The 23,170-nt window shown below is 33.5% G+C and overlaps 1 protein-coding gene across 3 annotated transcripts in view; it reads right to left on the bottom strand.

The window, feature by feature from the left end:
• Positions 1 to 1,185: 1,185 nt before the first annotated feature.
• LOC114332307 (bromodomain-containing protein 8) overlaps positions 1,186 to 23,170 on the bottom strand; it is a 64,338-nt gene continuing 42,353 nt past the window's right edge. For all 3 annotated transcript variants that reach the window (XM_028282088.1, XM_028282089.1, XM_050652618.1), the window contains 2 exons: positions 17,302 to 17,679; positions 1,186 to 1,688 (listed from right to left, as the gene is read on the bottom strand). In XM_028282088.1, coding sequence (XP_028137889.1) covers positions 1,348 to 1,688; positions 17,302 to 17,679 — 719 coding nt within the window. In that variant the 3' untranslated portion in view covers positions 1,186 to 1,347. The remainder of the gene's footprint in view (positions 1,689 to 17,301; positions 17,680 to 23,170) is intronic.

Genomic DNA, 23,170 nt, shown 5'->3' with positions numbered 1-23,170 from the left:
CGAGAAGCGTCGCTCGACTACCTTACACGATGGACTGATGATTTCTTCTTTAGGTGCCGTGTCTGTATTCAGACGTTGGCCGTCAGCATGTTTACAATTTTCTGAAACCTTTCTCTATTGGCTGCTGTGCGAAATAATTATTTTACTGTGGATTGTCTAATATGCAGCCATGAATGTTTCTTTCGACCGGTCCATCTCTTTCCCTCCACTTTTCCTTGCATTATAAGGCCAAGCAGATGGTATTTAGGTCCTCGAATTATATGGCCGAAGTATTCTGTTTTTCTCCTCTTTATGATGCTTATGAGCAGAAGTTCTGAATTCATCATTTGAAGAACATCTTCATTGGAAGTGTGCGAAACCCACGATATCTTTAGGATTTGTCGATAGCACCACAATTCGAATGCTTCTAATTTATTTAACATTGTGGTTTTTAACGTCCATGTCTCACAGCCATACAATAGGATACACCACACATAACATTTCAAGACCTTGCGAATATTCATCGACAGGTTTCTGTTACATAAAACTGGTTTGGGAACATCCATAAACTACGTCGTAAAAATTTGGGAATTTTTAATACTCTCCCACCCTTCCGTCGTAAAGCGTCGTTTACAGTTGACCCCCCCCCCCTCATACCGACGTCGCAACTGCAACTCGTGACCCCCCTTTATAGAGATTTTTTTAAATTCAATGTTATTTCTGGATTTTTAAAGTTTATTTACGAATGTATCCAAATCAGTATTACTATGTAGCTCATTAATATCCGCGTACTTTTTTCTCTCAATTCACTGTACAACTAATAATTAGCTTTATTGGGACAAAGGACAACACTTTTATACGAGTTCCTATGCTTTCTTAACTGCATCATATAAATCTTAATATTTATTTTGTTTTGATTCCAATGCCTTTTCTTTTATTAAGTATAAATTATAGATACAATGTACTAACTAAATAGAATAGAATATTTTATTTCTATTCATTCTTGTAGAATTGTTTCACACAGAGTATTCAGTAAATAAGCGAACAGTTTAATATTTATTGCTTCCAGACGTTGTTCTGTAGATGTTCCCTTTCCAGGTCATAAAAGCCTTACTGACGATTTAAGAAGGCTAAAGAAAAACTGGATGAGCAGTTGCCAGTGGACTTTCGAGGCTGGATGATGAGAGGAGTAATAATTAGAAGTCAAAAGATTCCAATTGATTTATTATTCTCTTCACATAAGTCTATATTTACACATACTAAAACTGATACTCAAATATCTTTTTACCACCAAAACTCGTTCCATTGGGAACTACCACTAGAAAGTTCATATGTACATCTTCTTTTGGCGATGCTATTGGCGTACTGCTAATCTTCTTTTCGCTTTTTCGACGTCGACTTCATTAAAACCTCATCTGTGAATGTCCTCTTCCTCTTAGTTCCTAGTTCGCTCGTTCTAGTTTCCCTTCTAAGCGAAAAATCGTTGTGGTTCTCCGCCATCATGAGTATCTCGATAGGTTCTATGCATTCCTGTTGCATAGCCATCGCCATTTTGTAAACGAGACTGTCAGTTCTGTTGTACATGATTGCATTCGTGAACATCAACATCGTATCACGTTTGAATTCCAAGGTGGATCTGATTGTACCGTTTTCGATGTTCTTTTTGATTGTGAGAAGGTCCATTGGTCTGTAAACTGCAGTACTGTAACCTAAAATTTATTTATTTTAGAACCATTTACAAACGAATACAAAAAAATAGTAAAAGTAAAGATCATGTACAAAAAACATCAAAAATCAACGAATAAAAGACAATTAAACAATAAAATTTGTAAAATAACACAGTATATCCAATCACAGAAGATGAAAAATATCACATATTTAAATCATTAAACACCCAAGCTGCCTTTTGAAGACATTAATGCTTGGACAGAATGGATCAAGTAGCATGTCATTGCATAAGCTGAGCATTCTCGACAAGGGAAAATGACGAGCATACTCAGTCCTATGAAAAGGAATATAAAAGAGTGCAGTGTGTCGAGTTCTATGTATTGTGTTTAAGTACACATTATCCAATAACGAGGGACAATTTTGTGTAGAATTTTAAATAGAAACAACATATCCGCTCTCAACCTGCGGTTCTTCAGTGTAGCAACATTAAATTGAGACATTATTCCAGAATAATCTATCGACGAAATTTTCAGTATTTCTTATATTAGTATGTGCTTTATAAGCTAAAGATCTTAGAAACTTCCGCTGAACGCTCTCCAATCCATAAATGTAAACTTGATGAAATAGAGACCAAACAACAGAGCAGTATTCAAGTCCTGAGCGCACTAGAGAGCAGTACAGTAATTTGAATACAGTAGGTGAGAGATAATGACTGTTGCGATAAATAAAACCAAGATTGCGAAATCCTGTTTCCTTAATTTTAAGATAATGGCTCCTAATTGTCAATGCACAATCCAATAATACACCCAAATCTTTAATCTCAGTAACTGAATCCAGTACATCATTAAGAACATATCTATTAGCTGTTAGATTATTTATACGACCAAATGAAATACAAGAACATTTAGTCGGATTTAGGCTTAAACCATTTTGTTTCGACCATAAACATATATTATTAACATCATCTTGCAGAAGATATCTATCTGATATTAACGAAATAACTTAAGATCATCAGCAAATAGTAGAAAACGTGAGTTTTTGATAGCCTTACCAATATCGTTAATTAACAAGTTAAAGAGCAAGGGACCAAAATGAGGCCCTTGTGGGACACCAGAACAACAATGTAATTCTTTAGAAACATAATTGTTGATACGAACTTGTTGTGTACGTCCCATCAAAAAGCTTTTAATCCAATTAGCAATGGGTTCACCAAAGCCAGACGCATGAAGTTTACGAACCAACAGGTTATGATTAACCCGGTCAAATGCCTTTGAGAAGTCAGTATAAATGCTGTCGACCTGAATCTTATTCTCAAATGCACCCAACAAGTATTGGTGGTAGTTGACAAGGTTTGTTACAGTTGACTTTCCGTTAGAAAAACCATGTTGCTCATCAATAATTATGTTTCGGCAAGCCCAGGTAAGATTTATCGATACCAATTTATCTAGAAGTTTTGGGATTGCTGATTGAATAGTTATACCTCTATAATTATTTACACACTCACGATTGCCAGATTTATAGATAGGTGTAAGAAAAAATGTAAGAACATTTTTTATATTGTATCAGAATAATACAGTAAGTGCAATTTCCTGTTTTATTTGAAAAATAAAGCCACAATTTTAGTACTTAAACCCATTTGTAGAATTATTTAAAGATGGACAAAGAATCTACGAAGAAATACCATCTAGCAGAGATACAGGTCCACAGATCCTCATCTCAGAAGTTCAGAAGGCCATCGACCAAGCGAAACGAAGGCTTCTGGTCCTGACGAAATACCCACATAATTATTGTTAGAACTATTAGATAATGAGAGTGTTGCGATTATCACCTCCTTCTTTAACAAGATATACAGCAGCAGCAAATTACCAGACAACTGGTTAGAATCAATATTTGTAACTATTCACAAGAAAAGAAATGCCAGACAGTGTAGTGACTATCGACTTATTGAGTTTAATGAGACATGCTCAAATTTTTTATGAAAATATTGCATTGTCGCATATACAGAGTGGGCCAAACAAAAGAGTCCACCTCGATATTTGGCAGTATTTATTAGATTTTAAGAAAATAAAAAAACAGGTCAAGTTTTGATCTAAGAGGGACACATTTTTACGGTACAAAACATCTGTCATTTGTCAACTCCCTCCCTTCCACTTCCCCCACCCCTTATTTTTAAACAGGGAATAGGGGTCGTGTGATAGCTCATTTGAAAGCTTATTCAATTCTCTATTCAGTAATATCAACATTGACCTAAACATTTATACAGGGTGTCCAAGAATAATTATTTTGAATTTAATTAATTGACACAAAAAGAAGAATGTATGTAATTTATTTAACTCAAAATACATTCTACTGCTGACAGAAAACATAAAGAAATGTTTATTTGATAAATAAACATTGTTTGTTGCTTAAATTCAATATTCAACCTACCCAGAGTCAGATGGGTGGAAGCTTGAACATTGAAATTAAGCGAAAAGCAGTGTCTATTTATCAAAAAACATTTTTTTTCTGTTTTGTGGCAGCAGTAGAATGTATTTTGAATTAAATAAATTACATACATTCTTCTTTTTGTGCCAATTAATTAAATTCAAAATACTTTTTCTTGGACACCCTGTATAAATTTTTATGTCGATGTTAATATTACTGAATAGAGAATTGAATAACCTTTCAAATGAGCTATCACACGACCCCTATTCCCTATTTAAAAATAAGGGTGGGGGAACTGGAAGGGAGGGAGTTGACAAATGACAGATGTTTGTACCGTAAAAATGTGTCCCCCATAGATCAAAATTGTTCTGTTTTTTTATTTTCTTAAAATCTAATAAATACTGCCAAATATCGAGGTGGACTCTTTTGGTTTGGCCCACTCTGTATAACTCGTAGTCTTCCTAAAGTACTGGAGAGTATCGAGAAATGCCTTTACGGTCTTGATCTCAATGAAGGGAATCCCTCAATTTGCACCTCCACGTGGTAGAAGATGGGCAACACTTAAGTAGTTAGCTTAGGTGGCTGACGCAGATGGGGACCGAGTGTTTGCCGGTATAAGCATTCAACGTTATTAGGAATAACGCAAGGGCTCCCTTTTGTCCTGGGGAGGAGAAATCGTCCCCGAAGGCGGATGAACGATATCCCGTCGTCAACGGCATAGGATGCGAAAGGCAAGTGGGAAACCATCGCATTAAATTCCCAAGATAGTTAATATGGCAAGTCAAAATCAAAACATGGCAGGCGTTTAATCGTCAAGGGGTGCTAAGAATCCCCGGGAGGAAACTTAGAATTGCTACGTGGAATGTTAAGACATTGTATAGAGCAGGCAAATTAGCAAACGCTGAAAACGAGATGAGACGAATGAAGTGGGACATACTTGGTATGTGCGTGGTGAGATGGAAAGGAGAAGGATATGTGGATACAATAAATGGAAACCGATTCTATTATGCAGGCAAAGATGATGATGCCCAATCAGGTGTAGGAGTGTTGGTAACAGCATCCATGAAACAACACACGAAGGGTTTTCTACCAGTCAACGGCATTATAATGATCATCAAATTAAATGGACAACCATTCGACATCAATATAATACAGGTATACGCACCGACAGCAGACAGCACAGACGCAGATCTTGAGATTTTCTACTCCGATATTGAAAAGATCAAAAAACACATAAAATCAGATGACATCAACATATTTATGGGAGATTGCAACATAAAGGTCGAATCGATCATCGGCCCATACGGTTTAGGAACCAGGAACGAACGAGGCACACGCTTTGTTAAATTTTGGCAAGATGGTGGTTCTTAACACATGGTTTAAATTACCTAAAAGACGTCTGTATACGTGGAGGTCTCCTCAAGATTGCGAAGGAAATATTGTGAGGAACCAAATCGACTACATTACAATTAACAAAAGGTTCCGTAATGGTATTCTAAATGTAAAAACGTACCCAAGCTGTGACATAAATTCAGACCACAATCCTGTAGTCGCAGACTGCAGAACTGTCAGAATAAAACTTAAAAGAGTAGACAAGGCTAAACCCAGTCAGAGAATAGCATGGAGTAGTGCTGACCAAGGACAAAAACATAATGTATAAAGACATTAGCTCCCACTAAAGAGAAGACAATAAAAGAAAACATTGAAGACATGTGGGGAAAAATTAAAAATACTGTCCTGGAGACAGCAAACCAAAATATACAGAAAGAAAACCGTAAACAAAGAAAACCATGGATGACAAACGAAATATTACAAATTATGGAGAAGAGACGGATGGTAAAAAACAAAAACCTAACAAGATACAAAGAACTCAACAGGGAAATTGAGAGAAAGATAAATGTAGCTAAGGAAGAGTGGATGAAAGGAAAATGTAAAGAGGTAGAAGATCTGCAAAGGAAGCATAAAGATAGAGAATTACACAAAAATGTTAAAGAAGTCGCTGGAATATGGAAACCCAAACATTTATCTATTGTAACAAACAAGAAAAACCAAATGGAATTAGACCCAGAAAAACAGAAAGAAATATGGGAACAATATCTTAAAGATTTGTTTGGTGATCAGAGAACAGAAGAGCCCCCACAAATAGATACAGATGGAAAACTAAATATTCTAACCGAAGAAATTATGCGGGCAATAAAAGACGCAAAGAAAACAAGGCACCCGGCGAAGATCTAACAACAGCCGAACATTTTAAACACCTAAGTGACGATGCTGTCAGGAAATTAACCTACCTATTTAACATTATATATGAACATGGCACTCTACCACATGACTGGCTAACATCCACATATTATGTAGCTCTTCCTAAAAAACAAGAAGCAAGCAAAAGTAATTTATAACCGCATTCACAATAAGTGTGAAGAATACCTGAGTCGTTCTCAATATGGTTTTAGAAAAGGTACAGGTACCAGAGAAGCAATTATGGGATTGACACTAATGGCAGAACGGTATCTCGAGGTTCAAAAACAGCTGTATGTGTGCTTTGTCGATTATAGAAAGGCCTTCGACCGCATTAGACACGAAAAATTCATTGAGGTGCTAAAAGAAGTAGGGCTCGACGGACACGACATAGCTATAATAAGCAATACATACTGGAACCACACAGGATGTGTTCGAACAGACAACGGAAATACCAATTATGTGAATATAAAACGAGGAGTGCGTCAAGGGTGCATTCTGTCCCCTCTACTATTTAACGTCTATGCCGAACATATCATCAGAGCTTCTCTTGAAGATCACCCTGAAGGTGCCAGAGTCGATGGATTTATCATTAACAATGTAAGATATGCCGATGACACCGTAGTATTAACGGAAACAGAATACCAACTAAAAATATTGATGAACATACTATGTATCAGAAGAAAGTTACAGACTGGGCTTGGAGATTAATCTTTCCAAAACCAAAATCATGATATTCTACAAGAACCCCCATGAACAAATTACACCCAACATACAAATCAATGGTATCACCCTTCAGAGTTCCCAAAGCTTCATATACCTGGGCACACAGCTAAACAGTCAGCTAGACCACTCAAAAGAAATTAGAAGACGCATTGAAATAGCAAGATCTGGCTTCATGAACATGCGTAAAATGCTCTGTAACCCCAAGCTATCGAGTCACAGTAAGATTGAGAACACTAAAGTGTTATAGGTGAGTGATTAGTAGGGTAAAGCTCAATAGCTCCGCTATAGTAATAGATAGCAATAAAAGTTAATAACAAAAATTTTAGCCACCTTTGAGCTTCACATTACAAAATTAGTTAGAATGTTACAGGGTGTTCGATAACACAGTGGCAGACCAAATTTATGTTTTTTTTTTAAACGGAACACCCTATATTTTATTTTAAATTCGAAATCCTGTTAACTTCTCCATCACAAAAATATAAAGGTTTGTTATGTTATACAGGGTATTTACAAAGTTATAACCAATTTTATATGAAAATCGTAACAAGTTCAACTCCCTGTATAAATAAAAATAAGCAAAACAACAATAGTTTATTAATGCCATATTTTTTAACGTATTGTCAAAATTTTCAAGAATGGTCGATATTGCTAATTTTCTTTATATCAAATACAGGGTGAGTCAAAACGCAAGTACATTATTTTCTCAGTAATTTTAAATGGAACACCCTGTATTTTATATCACTATTGAAGAGTACCATTACCGTACTTTAATTTTTAGATAACATTCCCTATGTCTAAATTTATTCAGTCGAGTCTAAACTGGACTGATTTTTTTGGGGTTACGTTAACCAGTGGCGTAGCCAGGGAAGGGGCCCAAGTGGGCCGCCCCCCCCCCCGAAATTTATAAAATTTTAAACATTGTAGAAATCATAAAAAACTAAGTTTTACGGGTATTGACTTACGGTTTAGTTGTATTAAATCTTGTACGTAAAACAATGTGCTTCACACATCTTATTTAACAGTGTACACGTATTATTGCATTCATAAATAAAGAGTTGCAGTTATTATAAAGTAACAGTGTGTCGGTACTGGGTATATTTTCTTCTCTAGAAGGTAAAGGTTGGCAACACTGTTCATGGGACCGACTGTCAGCAGCAGCAGCCACTAGGCTGCTAAGCTCTCACTTTTTTTTCGCTCTCACGCCTTTCTGGTTTGTTTTGAGGTTAGGACGCACCGACTCGACTCGACAGTTGAAAACGTAATTATTCATAGGCCTACATGGTGAAGTGTTTTAGTGTTCAGACTAATGCTTGCTGTGAACTTTGATGATAATTTATATTCATATTAAATAAATAAAATGGACGCATTTCTAAAAAAACCGAGATTGAGTACGGACGGAGGAGTAAATATTACTCATTACCTCACTTTAAAGTTCAAAAGATTCCAGCTTTTTTTAATTTTCCAGATCATTTTCAACACTGAAGACCTACTTAAGAAATTCAATAGGTGAAGAAAGGCTCACTTCCCTTGCACTCTTATCCATACATCGAGATTTGCAAGTGAAGACAGAAGAAATCATCTGCCAATACACAAGAACTCCAAGAAGGCTGCAGTTCCATTAGTAGGGCACATCTTCATATGTATTACCAATTCAGGATTGTATTGAAAGTAAACTTGCTAATTTTGTGCACATAATAAATGTTATGAACGGATAAAAAATTGTATTGAGTTTTGAAACCTTTCTATGAACATTACTTGTAATATTTATGGGTTTTGATCTGTTAAAATATGAGTATTTTTCAATAAGAAACTGGTAGAGTATACAGTATGACAGAGCATCAATCAAATTATGACTCAAGGATCATTAACATACAACTTTACATCTTTCCTAAAGTTTTAATCAACAAAATAAAATGTCGTTGATTTTTCCTTTTCGAGAGGAATTGAAAACTATAATAAAGTTATTTTAAGATTTTGATGCTGAAATGAGTCCCAAACGCCTATTTCAAGGTCTAATTTTCAAAAAATTTCCGGGGGCGGACCCCCCTTTTACCTGGGGTATTCCATACCCCTCAGACCCCCCGGTGCCCCCCCCCAAAGCCAATTCCTGGCTACGCCACTGACGTTAACCCATTAACGCCTACGGCTACCATATGGAGCCAACAAATTGCGTACGCATCGGAGTCTATTTACCATATTTTTAGGTAAAATTTAGCAGAGAGATTCGGTTCTATTTGTAGTTCAAGGTTACCTCTTCTTGAATGAACGACCCAAATTTAGTTTTATACCTATTTTCCAGTACAATAAAATTTTGAATTTACGGTTGGTTTTGTTTGAGCCAAAATATGGACATTCGTTTCGTGTAAGTGTTTTATTTATTATTTTTTGTAGTATTATCCCTGTTTTTGTTTTCAAAAGATGTTCTACAAACTTTAATAAATAACTTGTACAGGTTTTCATAATACTTCATATTTTGGTTTTTTCGTAAATAGGCCAAAAATATGGGTGTTCCCAAACGGAACCGCTAGGCGGTTTGCTGGATATGTTGTTTTCACTATTCTTTTTTTACTTTTCTTATTTTTAGAGGAATTTCTTTGAAAAAAGATCTCGATATGGCTTTTGAGGAAAACGAAAATAATAAAGATGTTTCTGCTGTTTACATAGAATCTCCAGATACTAATATTTTAACAAACGAAGATTCGGCAGATGAAAATGACACGGGTTTTATTGATAATCGAAATCGGAACCAGCTGTCTTCCGGAAATCGGATTTTCGAATGATACTAGAATCGAAGGCACTGCTGAAGACACGATCGTAGAAGAATCCACTTAGATCCACCCCGTACTAGCAGAGCAATTCCATCTACGGCAACTGATGGAGGTCTAAACGCTGCAGCAAAATGCAGATTTTTGCAAAGAAAGGGATTTGGTTTCTACAGTGTATGATTTTCTAGAGTCTGATTACTCAAAGTATGCTGGTTCAAGCCCCTCAGAACTTTTTAGATTACAGCAACTAGACATGTTAAAAGGTTTTCAAGACAAGAGAAAAAAAAACATTGTTGCTCCGAGGCCAAAAATATTGTTTTCAAAATACAATAATAATATAGGTGGTACTGATTTGATGGATAGCGATGTATCTTGTTATCGAAATGGAATCTGTTCCAAAAAAATGGTATTGGCCTATTTTTACATACCTAGTGGACGCGAACATTAAAAATGCATGCACGTTGTATAGAAAATCTGGTCGTAACATTAGCCAATTGGAATTTACACGGGATATTATCCAAATGTATCCAATAATATATAAAATCCCACCGAGAGCACCACGAAGAGTGTCCGCAGCTGCAATAAGTGACTCTCGAATTGGAGATATTCGGTACGAGGGATTAAATCATTTTGTGGTTTCTGTACCAGAAAACAAAAGATGAAGATGCGCACGCATTGAATTTTTAAGCCGAGGGAGAACAATGTTCTGCAAATATGATGTAGCCCTTTGTATTGACTGTTTCGCAATTTTCATACCAAGTAACCCTTAACGAACATCTACCGGGTTCACGCCTAGTGGTCCCATATGGGAACAGTTTTTTTCTCAATAATTGTTTCATTTACAAAAAAAATTCTTGTTACGTTTTGTACAGAATATTGTTACATTTACCGATCTTTAATAAATTTTGTCGAAAACAAAATACCTCCAACAACAAGGGATGAGATGAAAAATAGAATACAAAGTGTATTTCGATGTGTTAATTTACAAATGCTCCGTAGAGTAAGTAGCTCATTCAATGATCGTTTTTGGGCGTACATAAATGTGTTAGGAGATAATTTTGAACACCTTATTTATCTAATTAAATATTAAAAATATTTTATTAAAAGTAGCTTCTAATTTTTTCAAACATGTTTTTTTGCAAAATGTATTACTGATAAATTATGTTTCGTTCTTTATTTGTTACATTTACATACAAAAGTAGTGTTTGTCTTCACAAAATATTGTATTTTGTGTTTGTGTGTTTTTTTGTAAAATTTATTACTAATTTTCTTTGTTTATTTGTTGCATTTACATAAAAAGATAGTTTTTAATTGTTTCAAAAATGTTGCATGTAGTGGTTGTGTTTTTGTTTGTAAAATGTATTACTAATAAATTATTTTTATTTCTTTATTTGTTATAGTGTTACATTGATTACCGGATTGATAATCGGTAATCTTCAATTGTCAATTCAGTCATGGCTTACTTAAAATTTAGATAAATTTAAACACCTAAAATAATTTGCTCTGAAAAATGAAAATATCTCGAAAACTAATAAATTTGGGCACAGGGAATGTTATATAAAAATTAAAGTACGTTAATGTTACTTTTCAATAATGATATAAAATACAGGGTGTTCCATTTAACATTACTGAGAAAATAATGTACTTGCGTTTTGACTCACCCTGTATTTGATATAAAGAAAATTAGCAATATCAATAATTCTCAAAAAGTTTGACAATAAATAAAAAAATATGGCATTAATAAACCATTGCTGTTGTGCTTATTTTTATTTATACACAGAGTTGAACTTGTTACGATTTTCATACAAAATTGGTTATAACTTTGTCAAAACCCTGTATAACATTACAAACCTTTATATTTTTGTGATGGAGAAGTTAACAGGATTTCGAATATAAAATAAAATATAGGGTGTTCCATTACAGTATGACGTCAACAAACTGAATTCATTCGAAATGTGGATGTACCGCCGAATGCTAAGAATAAGCAAAACTACAAATGAAGAAGTACTGGAAATAATGAACACATGTCCTCATCTGGTCAATACAATCAAAATTAGAAAGACGTCATATCTAGGACACATAATGAGCCATAGGGAATTTGAGCAGCTTCAGGTAATATTAGAAGGCAAAATCGAAGGTAAAAGGGGTATAGGAAGAAAGAAAAAAATCCTGGCTCCGAAACATCAGAGATTGGACCCACACAACAGGGAATGACATAATCCATCAAGCCCAGAACAGAGAGAAATTTGCCATATTGATCGCCAACCTCAATAGAGAAGGCACTTAGGAGGAGGAGTATAACCTTTGTGATGAACTGTTTGGTTTCCGAAACGGTATGGGTACTCGGGAAGCTATTTTTACATGTGAATACTCCTACAAAAGAGCATTGAGTTTACAAAAAATATTTATGTATGCTTTATAGATTTCGAAAATGTCTTTGATAGAGTGCCACATACCTTATTTCAATGCTTGGACTTAGTTGGTCTGGACACGTATGACATTAGATTGCTCAAAAATCTTTACTGCAATCGGACCGCGTGTATTAAGGTGGATCAAGAAGTGCTAAAGTTTCTATTAAGCGTGGTGTCAGACAGGGATGTGTTCTGTGACAGGGAAGTCTGTCATTGACCACACGTCTATTGTATTGGGGAGTATTGGGTCTGTTTTATTCTATGGATGTGAAACCCGGACAACAAAAATAAAAAATCTTAACAAATTGGAAGCGTTCGTTGGTGTTACCGTCGCATGCTCAGAATCCAGTGTACATCACACATATCTAACGAACGTGTGCTAGAGACCATGCACTAAGAGCGAGAGCTGATCAGCATCATAAAAATGAGGAAGTTCAATATTTCGGTCATATAATAGGAGGGTCTAAAAATCGCTTACTCCGGTTAATCATTCAGGACACAATCGAAGGAAAACGCTGGGTTGGAAGAAAACAACTGTGCTGGCTGCGTAACATTAGACAATGGACAGGTCGAACGGTCGAGGAAAGGTCACCGTGTCCTTTTCAATTCTGATGGACAAACTCAACAGTTTCTTATGGATTTTTGGCTGCTGATTACGAATTTCGAGGGTGGATTTCGATCCGAGTGGTCAAAAAATTGTTATAAACAATTTAATTGTTTATAAATTGTTTATAAATTGTTTATAAGGCTCTGTCTCATAAACTAAAAGAGATAAAAAATAATGTTTCAAATAAAATTTGTCCGTTAATAAAAAACGAAGAAATAATCGTTTACCAAACTTAAATCCAACAATTATAACTCAAGATATTGTAAAATTAGTGCATAATGCAAATTGCAAATTACAGAATAAGTATTTGTCGAAGCTTTTTCGATCGTAACTGAGCTTCTACGCATGCAAATGAGCCTTAGAAGGTTTCATTTTAAAGCTTCATTAATAGGCTTCCAATCAAAATTTGTTAAATTATTTTGTCTTCATTTGTTTTAAAATTATACCCGTTTGAAGTTACAATTTTCTAAAAAAATTTACATTAATTTGTTTATAACGGTTTCAAGCAAAGGGCCTTTATAACTCAAGATATTGTAAAATTAGTGCATAATGCAAATTGCAAATTACAGAATAAGTATTTGTCGAAGCTTTTTCGATCGTAACTGAGCTTCTACGCATGCAAATGAGCCTTAGAAGGTTTCATTTTAAAGCTTCATTAATAGGCTTCCAATCAAAATTTGTTAAATTATTTTGTCTTCATTTGTTTTAAAATTATACCCGTTTGAAGTTACAATTTTCTAAAAAAATTTACATTAATTTGTTTATAACGGTTTCAAGCAAAGGGCCTAGCCGGGTAAGATGATGAAAAGTGCCCCCAACTCGATTCGAATTCCATACAGGTCATCCTTTAGCATATATAGTGAAACTAACTTTTTGAAATTTTTAGCCCCCTAGGTGGTCATGTGACCCACCTAGAGCCTAATTAGGCTTTTTATGTTTTAATTTTTTATCTCAGCCGTATCGAGAACTAGCGAAAAACTTTAAATAAAAAAGTTGTAAGCTTTAAAAAGTTCTGTCCGAATTTTTTTTTTATTTTTGGCGGGAAATTTAAATTTTAGAACGATTTTAAAAATTTAAATGAGTATAAAAAAATAACTAAGACATTAGTTTTCACGAAAAAAATATATAACGTGTATTTTTGCATAATATTTCACCCTGAATTTTTTCAAATTTTTAAAATTGGTGAAACGCTCCTTTAAAAATAAATAATCGCATTTTTTCGGTTTTTTTTTCGTTTTTTGATACAATTTTATACATATTTTTCAAAAAAGGTAACACCGTCACTAGAATAGGTAAAAAACTGAAAAATAATTGGTGTTTGCTTAATAAAAAATTTTTGTAATGCCATCCATTTTCAAGATACAGGGCGTTGAAGAAAACAAAATTTTACACATTTTTAATACAATTTGGCGAGTTTTAAGAGGTAGTTGTTGTGCATTTTTTGACACACAATTAAGAATCTTATATTTATCATTGGCGCGCAGAGGGGTAATGGTCTGAACTTTTTAAAGAAAAAAGGAAGTACGCCACTGACACATTTCAAATTAACAATCGTTTTTGAATTCCTCGTTCAATTTGTGAAAAAAATCGATCTTCCTATTTTTTCATACGAAGCGCCATTTTTATTCAAAAAATAAAACATCTTAACCCTTACAAAGTATTCGAACTTCTATGAAATAAAATACAGTCGAACCCGCTTTTTGGAATAGCTAAGAAAAAGTATTCCTATAACCGGGATATTCTAATAACCGGTCATTTGGGGCTCAGTACTCTTCGGGGCCTCAAATTTCTATTTCTTAAAGCGGGATATTCCTATAAGAGGTATTCTAATAAGCGAGTTCGACTGTACTACTATTAGTAGTTTCTACATCTACATCAACTCGTACATCCATTATAAAAATTAATTCGAATACTTTGGAAGCGTTAAGATATTTTATTTTTTGCAGCAAAACAGCGCCTCGTATGAAAAAATGAGAAGATAGTTTTTTATCGCAAATTGAATGAGGAATTCAAAAATGATTGTTAATTTGAAATATGTCAGTGGCGTACTATCTTTTTTTCTTTGAAGAGTTCAGACCATTACCCCTAAGCGCGCCAATGATGAATATCAAATCCTTAATTGTATGTCAAAATATGCACAATAACTACCTCTTAAAACCCGCTAAGTTTTATTACAATGTTGCCGGTAGTTTCGGCAAAATCGTAAAAAATGTGTAAAATTTTGTTTTCTTCAACGCCCTGTATCTTGAAAATGGATGGCGTTACAAAAATTTTTTATTAAGCAAACCCCAATTATTTTTCAGTTTTTAACCTACTCCAGTGACGATGTTACCTTTTTTGAAAAATATGTATAAAAATGTATCAAAAAACGAAAAAAAAATCCGAAAAAATGCGGTTTTTTATTTTTAAAGGTGCGTTTCACCAATTTTAAAAATTTGAAAAAATTCAGGGTGAAATATTATGCAAAAATACACGTTATATATTTTTTTCGTAAAAACGAAGACCGTTATTTTTTATACTCATTTAAAATTTTAAAATCGTTCTAAAATTTAATTTCCCGCCAAAAATTAAAAAAAAAAAAATTTCGGATAGAACTTTTTAAAGCTTACAACTTCGTTTAAAGCTTACAAAAATGTTCGTATGTTTATGTTTGGCCAAGATATCGATATTTTAATGGCGCGCTACGAGGCGCAAGGTCGGCCGTCAAGTATGTAAGTATTTTTCGACGCTTTATCGATCGTTACTCGGCTTCTACGCATGCAAATGAGGCAATATGTAATATTCATATAAAAATGGATCGAGTTTTTTTTTACAGCATCATCATTGCATATAAAACGAGCATTTATATTGTGGCGGCATACACACAATTGACGTGTCTTAATGATGCTGCAAAAGAACTAGATCCACTTTATATGGATATCATATAGATAATTAGACTCTGAAGCCCCAGAAAGTTTTAGTTTTACTGCCTACAAGAACACACTTAGTACCACTATGTAACTGTAAAAATTGCTCTAAGAACTTATGCAAATGTAAAAATGCTGAGATTCCCTGTATATCTCGATGCAGATGCATAAAAGAATATTTGTAAAAATTCACAAGGAAAAAGTTTTCCTGTAGTTGGCTGTATACCATGTAGTACAAAAAACAGTAAAATCATTTATAAATATTTAAAATCCCTAAAAAGGGGGGCTACATCACAATCACATAACTAGTTTTCGACTGGTTTACCAGTCATCAATGCTTACCTATTATGAAATTATTTTACCAGGTTATATTCATTTTAGGTAAGCACTGATGATGACTGGTAAATCAGTCGAAAACTAGTTATGTGATTGTGATGTAGCCCTTTTTAGGGATTTTAAATATACCTTTTTTAAAAGGATTTTACTGTTGTTTGTAAAAATAGTTTTAATAAATAATATGAACTTACTCTTTAGTTATATTTCTGAAATATTAGTTTTTAATGCTTTTTTTCTCATTTAGTACAAAAAATAGAAGACAAAGTAAATAGAATGAAAGGTGATATGAGGTACAGTATGATGATTTAATTCTAAGAATTATATGATAAAATTTTATTAGGACCTTCAAAATGAAAAATGAAGATAACGTATATATATACATAGAAATTATAATTTGCATCGAGAAGTTAGCGCGTCAACCTTTACGCGGTGAGCCGGTCTGAGGCGCTATTAAAATATCGATATCTTGGCCAAAAATAAACTTACGAACATTTTCGTAAGCTCAAAATATTCCTTTTCAGTTCTTCATCATTATTGTTAATTAAAGTATAAATATTTATAGCTCAAATTTGCTTGAAAGCCTTATAAACAAATTAATGTATAACTTTTTTAAGAAAATTACAACTTCAAACGAGTATATCTTTAAAACAAATAAAGACAAAGTAATTTAACAAACTTTGTTTGGAAGCCTATTAAAGACGCTTTAAAATGAGACCCTCTAAGGCTCATTTGCATACGTAAAAGCCGCGTTACGATCGATAAAGCTTCGAAAAATACTTATTTTGCAATTTGCATTGTGGACTAATTTTACAATATCTTGAGTTTTAATTGTTGGACTTAAGTTTAGTAAACGTTTTTTTCTTTGTTCTTTATTAACGAGCAAATTTTATTTGAAACATTCTTTTTATCTCTTTTAGTTTATGTGCCAGAGCCTTATAAACAATTTATAAACAATTAAATTGTTTATAACAATTTTTTGACCACTCGAATCGAAATCCACCCCCGAAATTCGTAATCAGCAGCCAAAAATCTATAAGAAACCGTTGAGTTTTTCCATCAGAATTGAAAAGGACACGGCGACCTTTATTTGGCGCCTAGACTAAGAAACATTTCATCAGCTTACTAATACGACGATAGCCAACGCTTAAAAACAAGCACGGCACACAAAGAAGAAGAAAAGATTATGTAAATGATGTAAACAGAAAAAAATGGTACACCGAATGAACAAGATAAATACATACCTGGCGCCTGATCATCATTAATGGGTTTCAAAAACAAAGAAGCATATTTATTTGTCGCCAATCGGTTGTAGACTAAAATCACAGACTTTTTCCAATTCCTGTATTCTTTATCATCGTCATAATAAGCCGAAACGGATACTGGAGAATCGGTAGGCGTCACCGAATCGGTAGGTGTCACTGGCGTTGAATATCTTCTTTTGCTACTTCTGCCTCCATCTTCTTCCTCCGTCCATGGGCTGTTTGATCGGTCGGTCTCTGCCTTTACTTTTGATTTTGCGCCTTTCTTTTCGACGTCCATTGCACTATCGGACATTGTCTCCTCCATTAGATCTTGGTCGTCGATATTTGATTTGTCCAAACCAAGGAGCATATTAAAACCTAAAAAGATACCGCATTAGTAAGTGTTACAGACCTAACATCTTTTTTATCGACAAACATAACCTACATCCAGGGTTCTTGACTCGTGCGTCATTAACACCTGGCGAGATAAAATACATACTTTTTATCTAGCATCGTTGTCTTCTACGCATGAAACTAAAGACAAACCGGCTACCGCCTGTTATTAAGTAAAGACACATGTTATTTTTATGAACGCTCTATATAGTATGTATATCGAAAGGAGATAGGTACAAAAAAGACTCTTGGACGTTTTTGACGTTTCTGGTTTGTTTACTTGTCACTGTCAATTTGTTGGATTGTTTGTTGTTTTTTGTCTTGCTTTTGCATTTAGAAGTTTATAATATTACACAAACTGTTGTCTTCACAACTAATTTTATATTGGAGTTTGAAATTTTATGGTAACTGTATTCTATTTTTTCCATTAATTTACATACACAGTTAATGTCATTCACAGTTAAGGAATGGATTTGTTTATGTTTCCGTAAAAGTGAAATAGATAACAAAAAGAAAATATTTTATTGTCAAATATTTATATTATAAGAAATATTTAATTACACTAATGGTATTAAAAGAATTTATTAAGCTACTTCAAATGTAGCTGTAATTCTGTACCAAAATTTTAAAGCAAAACTAACATTTTACATTCTATTTATTTGATAACGTCAAAATTTTTAATATAATCCGTGATCGGAGCAGTATCTACTTTCTGTCACTTACAGTTTCGTGGAATAGACTTTCGACTTATTTCGTATGCTTTAAATGATGACGCACTGGTAAAGAATCGTGGACTCAAGTGTAGCATGAAAACCCAATGTGAAAACTACAAAGCAATATGCCTAGCCCAAGTTAGCTATAAACTATATACATACATCAATAATAGTGAAAAGACTAAGGGAGTAGTAAAGAAGTACAGAAGAAAATTACAGATAAACGTCGGAAATACCAAACGTTCCTAACAACAAAAACAGAAAACGATAAAACAATTTACAAAGAAGCACAAGCCAAAGTAAGAAAGAAGATAACTTAAAAAAAGAACGAATCATGGGAAAAGAACTGCCAAAAAATCAACACACATAGGAGGTAGAAGAAGCAGAGAGAGTTGGAGGTTAATTAAAAATATGAGAAATAATAAGAAAAAAGACGTTATATCACAAATAACACCGGAAAAATAGGAAGAATATTTCAAAAAATTCCTAACAGAACAAGGACCAGAATTTACTAACATGGAAGACAACACGACAGGTATACATGCATATAAATTTATCACCATTACAAATAAGTCAATCGGAAATGGAAGAAATAACCAAATCCCTGAAAAATGGAAAATCCCCTAGTCCTGGTGACATCCCTGCAGAATTAGTGAAAGCCGGTACAGACAAACTCTAGGAACAGTTAAGAAAACTCTTTCAAGACTGCTTAAATGGTGCCGAATTACCAAAAGAATGGAACTTATCTATCATGTCAACTATCCACAAAAAGGGCAGCAAGAATTAGTGTGAAAATTACAGAGGAATTGCGGTAAATGGTACAATAAGTAGGATGTATGGGAAACTTATTAAGAACAAAATAAAAAATGACTGAGATTACGAAGCAGATGAGCAAGCTGGCTTTAGAGCTGGGCGGTCCACAGTAGACCACCTGTACTCTATTACGCAAGTTATTGAGAAAAAAACAGCAGTCAAGAAGTTCACCTGGTGTACGTAGACTTACAAAAAGCATATGATAGTGCGCCCTTCTGCAAACTATGGTCAACCCATACAGCAAACCAACATTAAACATGGTCTTACCATAGCAGTCCAAAGTCTGTATAATGGAAAGACTGCAAAAAGTAAATCTGGATCAAGGATGTCTGAGGTCCGGTTTTACCAACAACAAATAAATAAAGACCTAAGTGGAATAAGGGGTTATGTAACATTTTTTTAAATTTTGAGTTTCTTAGTGAATGAAGGTGGTGTGTAACTTCACTATCATATGACACTTATACCGTACCTCTAAAAAGCTTAATAAGAGATATTCTAGTGGATGAAGGAGGTATGTAACATGTAAAATACAATTATTGAATTTAAGAAGGAGGTATGAAACATTTTTCGTCTTTTTCAGGTTTAAATTGTTTATAGCTCGAAAACTGTTAACTTTAGAGAAAAATTACAAAAGACCTTTTTTATTTCCAATGATCAAAAGAACCTAAAATAATGTACACGGGTTGAAAAAATTGATTTTTTAAATTTGTTTAAATATATTTTTAATAAATGTAGCTAAATAACTTCGAAATTATGGCATTTAGATAAAGGGAATATAACACGAAAAATAATCAGCATTTCTTAAGGACTTCAAAACGCAAAAATATACAGGGTGTTCCATTTGAAATAAGAAAATTCATTAGATTTACAGAAAAACGGAAGTTCTGACAACAATGTAATTATCACTATTATATCGGCCTCATAAGAAAACCTTTTGTCACCAAAATCTATAAAAAATCGTGCAAGCCGTTTCCGAGATAATTGAGGCTTTCCATACATAAAACTCACTCTATATAATATACTCCACTTAATAATACAAAGCAAGGTAGACGGAAGAAGAAAGGCCAAGTCGAAGAAGAATGGCCAGGTCGAAGAAGAAAGGCCAGGTCGAAGAAGACATTTGCGTCCCTTTACCAAGCTGCCAATAACTAAATTACTATTCGCGGTGTGCAAGTACTTGGAAGGGAAACGAGAAACGACCGTGCGCGAGTCGCGGAGAAATATTGCAACTATCTTAAATAATTCATATTGTCAATTGAAATTGTCAAACTGACGTATATTTCATACCTTCTGTCATTGAAGCAGAAATATTATATATTGCTACACAATATCGATATGATATGCAATTATTATATAAAGGTAAATTTAATTAATTGTATTTTGCTTGCAGTACTGCATTTTAATAACTAATTTTATTTACTACATACAATTGTTTACGTTTGCATAACATAACCTGCATCTTATTTTTTCTTCTTATTATTTTTTTGGACTATGGTCTTGACAATTATCCAGTAACCAGGACTAATATAATTGGCCAATATAATTAAAAGTGCGAATAAAAGTACAGAGCGTAGAAATAGGGGTCGCTTTGCCGAACTTGCACGGTCCCAATAGCCAATTTAATAGCCAACGCTCAATAATCGAGCACGGCAAATGAAGAAGATTATTTTGTGTTCAATTACATAAATTTATAATACTTAACTTTTACATAAATTTAATAATTACATAAATGAAAACAGGCAACGTAAATAACTATAACGTAACAATTGGTAATGACGCAATTGAACGCGTTGTATATCTGGATACTCATTAATAAAAGCTCGAACCCTAGTACAGAAATAAAAAGTAGAATTGCCAAAGCAAGAACAAGTTTTATGAAATTTAAGAAAATCCTTTGCAGTCATGATCTCAAGGGTTGAAGCATGGACCCTGACAGAATCGCTTTTGAAGAACCTAGAAGCATTTGAGATGTGGATCTACCGCCGTATTCTGAAGATCAGTTGGGTAGAAAGAGTCACAAACGAAAGGGTTTTGCAACGTTTGAATAAAAGTCGTGAAGTAGTGAACACGGTTAAAAGGTGGAAATTGGAATACTTTGATCATACAATGCGTCACCCAGAAAAATATGACATACTTCACCTTATCATGCAAGGTAAAATAATGGGAAAATGAAGTGTGGGCCGCCGTACAACTTCTTGGCTTAAAAACCTACGCCAATGGTTTCGGAAAACTAGCACTGAACTATTTCGTGCGGCTGTAAATAAGACAATGATTGTTAATATGCTGGGCAACATGAGAGCCAACGATCGACAAGCGGTCTCGGAACCTTAAGAAGAAGAAGTACACATATACAGGGTGTTTCATTGGGAAAGTAACATACGTTAACTGTAGAAAGAGGACACTTAGGCGGTCTCAAAAATACCATACTTAATGGATCTTAGTCCATTAATAACAAATATACTGAGTGTTTATCTATTTTGCCATTTTCTTAATTGGTTCATAACTTTTTAATCACAATGTATATTTATTTTATATTTGGCACGCAAATATCATTTAAGGTGTCCAATAAATTAATTTATTTACAATTGTAAAAAAACCAGGTCCGGATTAAAAAATTTTGGAAAAATATTCCGACCCAAAAACAACACCCTGTACATTAAATTTTTTTACAATAGATTTTTCAGTTGAAAAGAGGATGAAAAACTAAATTTAGTGGTATACTTTGAATTTTTGGCAAAATGATTTTTCTGGTCAATTTTGAATTTGAATTCTGAAATTATGTGAATTTCGAGAGCTCTAAGTAGAAAAAAATTGAAATACAGCTTACAACTTGTCAACTGCACTGTATATTTTATTTTATATTTAACACGCGAATATTCTTTTAGGTGTCCAATCAATTAATTTATTTACAGTTATAAAAAATCCAGGTCCGGATTAAAAAATATTGTATAAATAAATGTTACGACACAAAAAAACACCCTGTATAATAATTTTTTTTTAATGGATTTTGCATTTGAACAGACGATGAAAAACTAAATTTAGTGGTATACTTTGAATTTTCGGCAAAATAATTTTTCCGGTAAAATTTTGAATTTGAATTCTGAAATTATGTGAATTGCGAAGCCCAAAGTAAAAAAAATAAAATATGATTTAATTTTAATTAATACCATTATTTAATCTAAATTGGTAAAATATTAACATTTTGACACATAACAATAATTTTTAATGGTGGTAATTTTGAATAACTGCTTTAGTTTTGAATAGTTAATATGCTGCAAATTTTCTATGTTTTGTTATAATTTTTAGATACTTTGTTGATTAAAGTGATGTATTCTTTATTGACTTTTACTATTTATTCATTATTTAAAGATGAATATTCGCCATAACCTATTTGTCACACATAATAAAAAACACTGAAATGTTTTAACATTTTACCAATTTAAATTAAATAATGGTATTAATTAAAATTAAGTCGCATTTTAATTCTTTCTACTTAGAGCTCTCGCAGTTGACATAATTTCAGAATTCAAATTCAAAATCTTATCAGAAAAAGCATTTTGCCGAAAATTGAAAGTATACCACTAAATTTAGTTTTTCATCCTCTTTTCAAATGCAAAATCCATTTAAAAAAAAAATTAATATACAGGGTGTTTTTTTGGGTCGGGACATTTTTACAATATTTTTTAATCCGGACCTGGATTTTTTATAATTGTAAATAAAATAATTCATTGGACACCTAAAAGAATATTCGCGTGTTAAATATAAAATAAATATACAGTGGGGTTGACAAGTTGTAAGCTGTATTTCAATTTTTTTAAGTTATACTTCTTTAGGCGCGATTGAGATTGAGGGTGAATTTATATTGATCTGCGCGCATGCGCACACCGACAGTTTGGTATTAGTCTTTATACGGGCTCTGATTGGGTGTTGAAATGATCTGTCAATAAATG

Source organism: Diabrotica virgifera, chromosome 6, assembly GCF_917563875.1.
Source record: "Diabrotica virgifera virgifera chromosome 6, PGI_DIABVI_V3a".
NCBI classification, from domain to species: domain Eukaryota; kingdom Metazoa; phylum Arthropoda; class Insecta; order Coleoptera; family Chrysomelidae; genus Diabrotica; species Diabrotica virgifera.
This window is presented reverse-complemented; position numbering and strand designations above follow the sequence as displayed.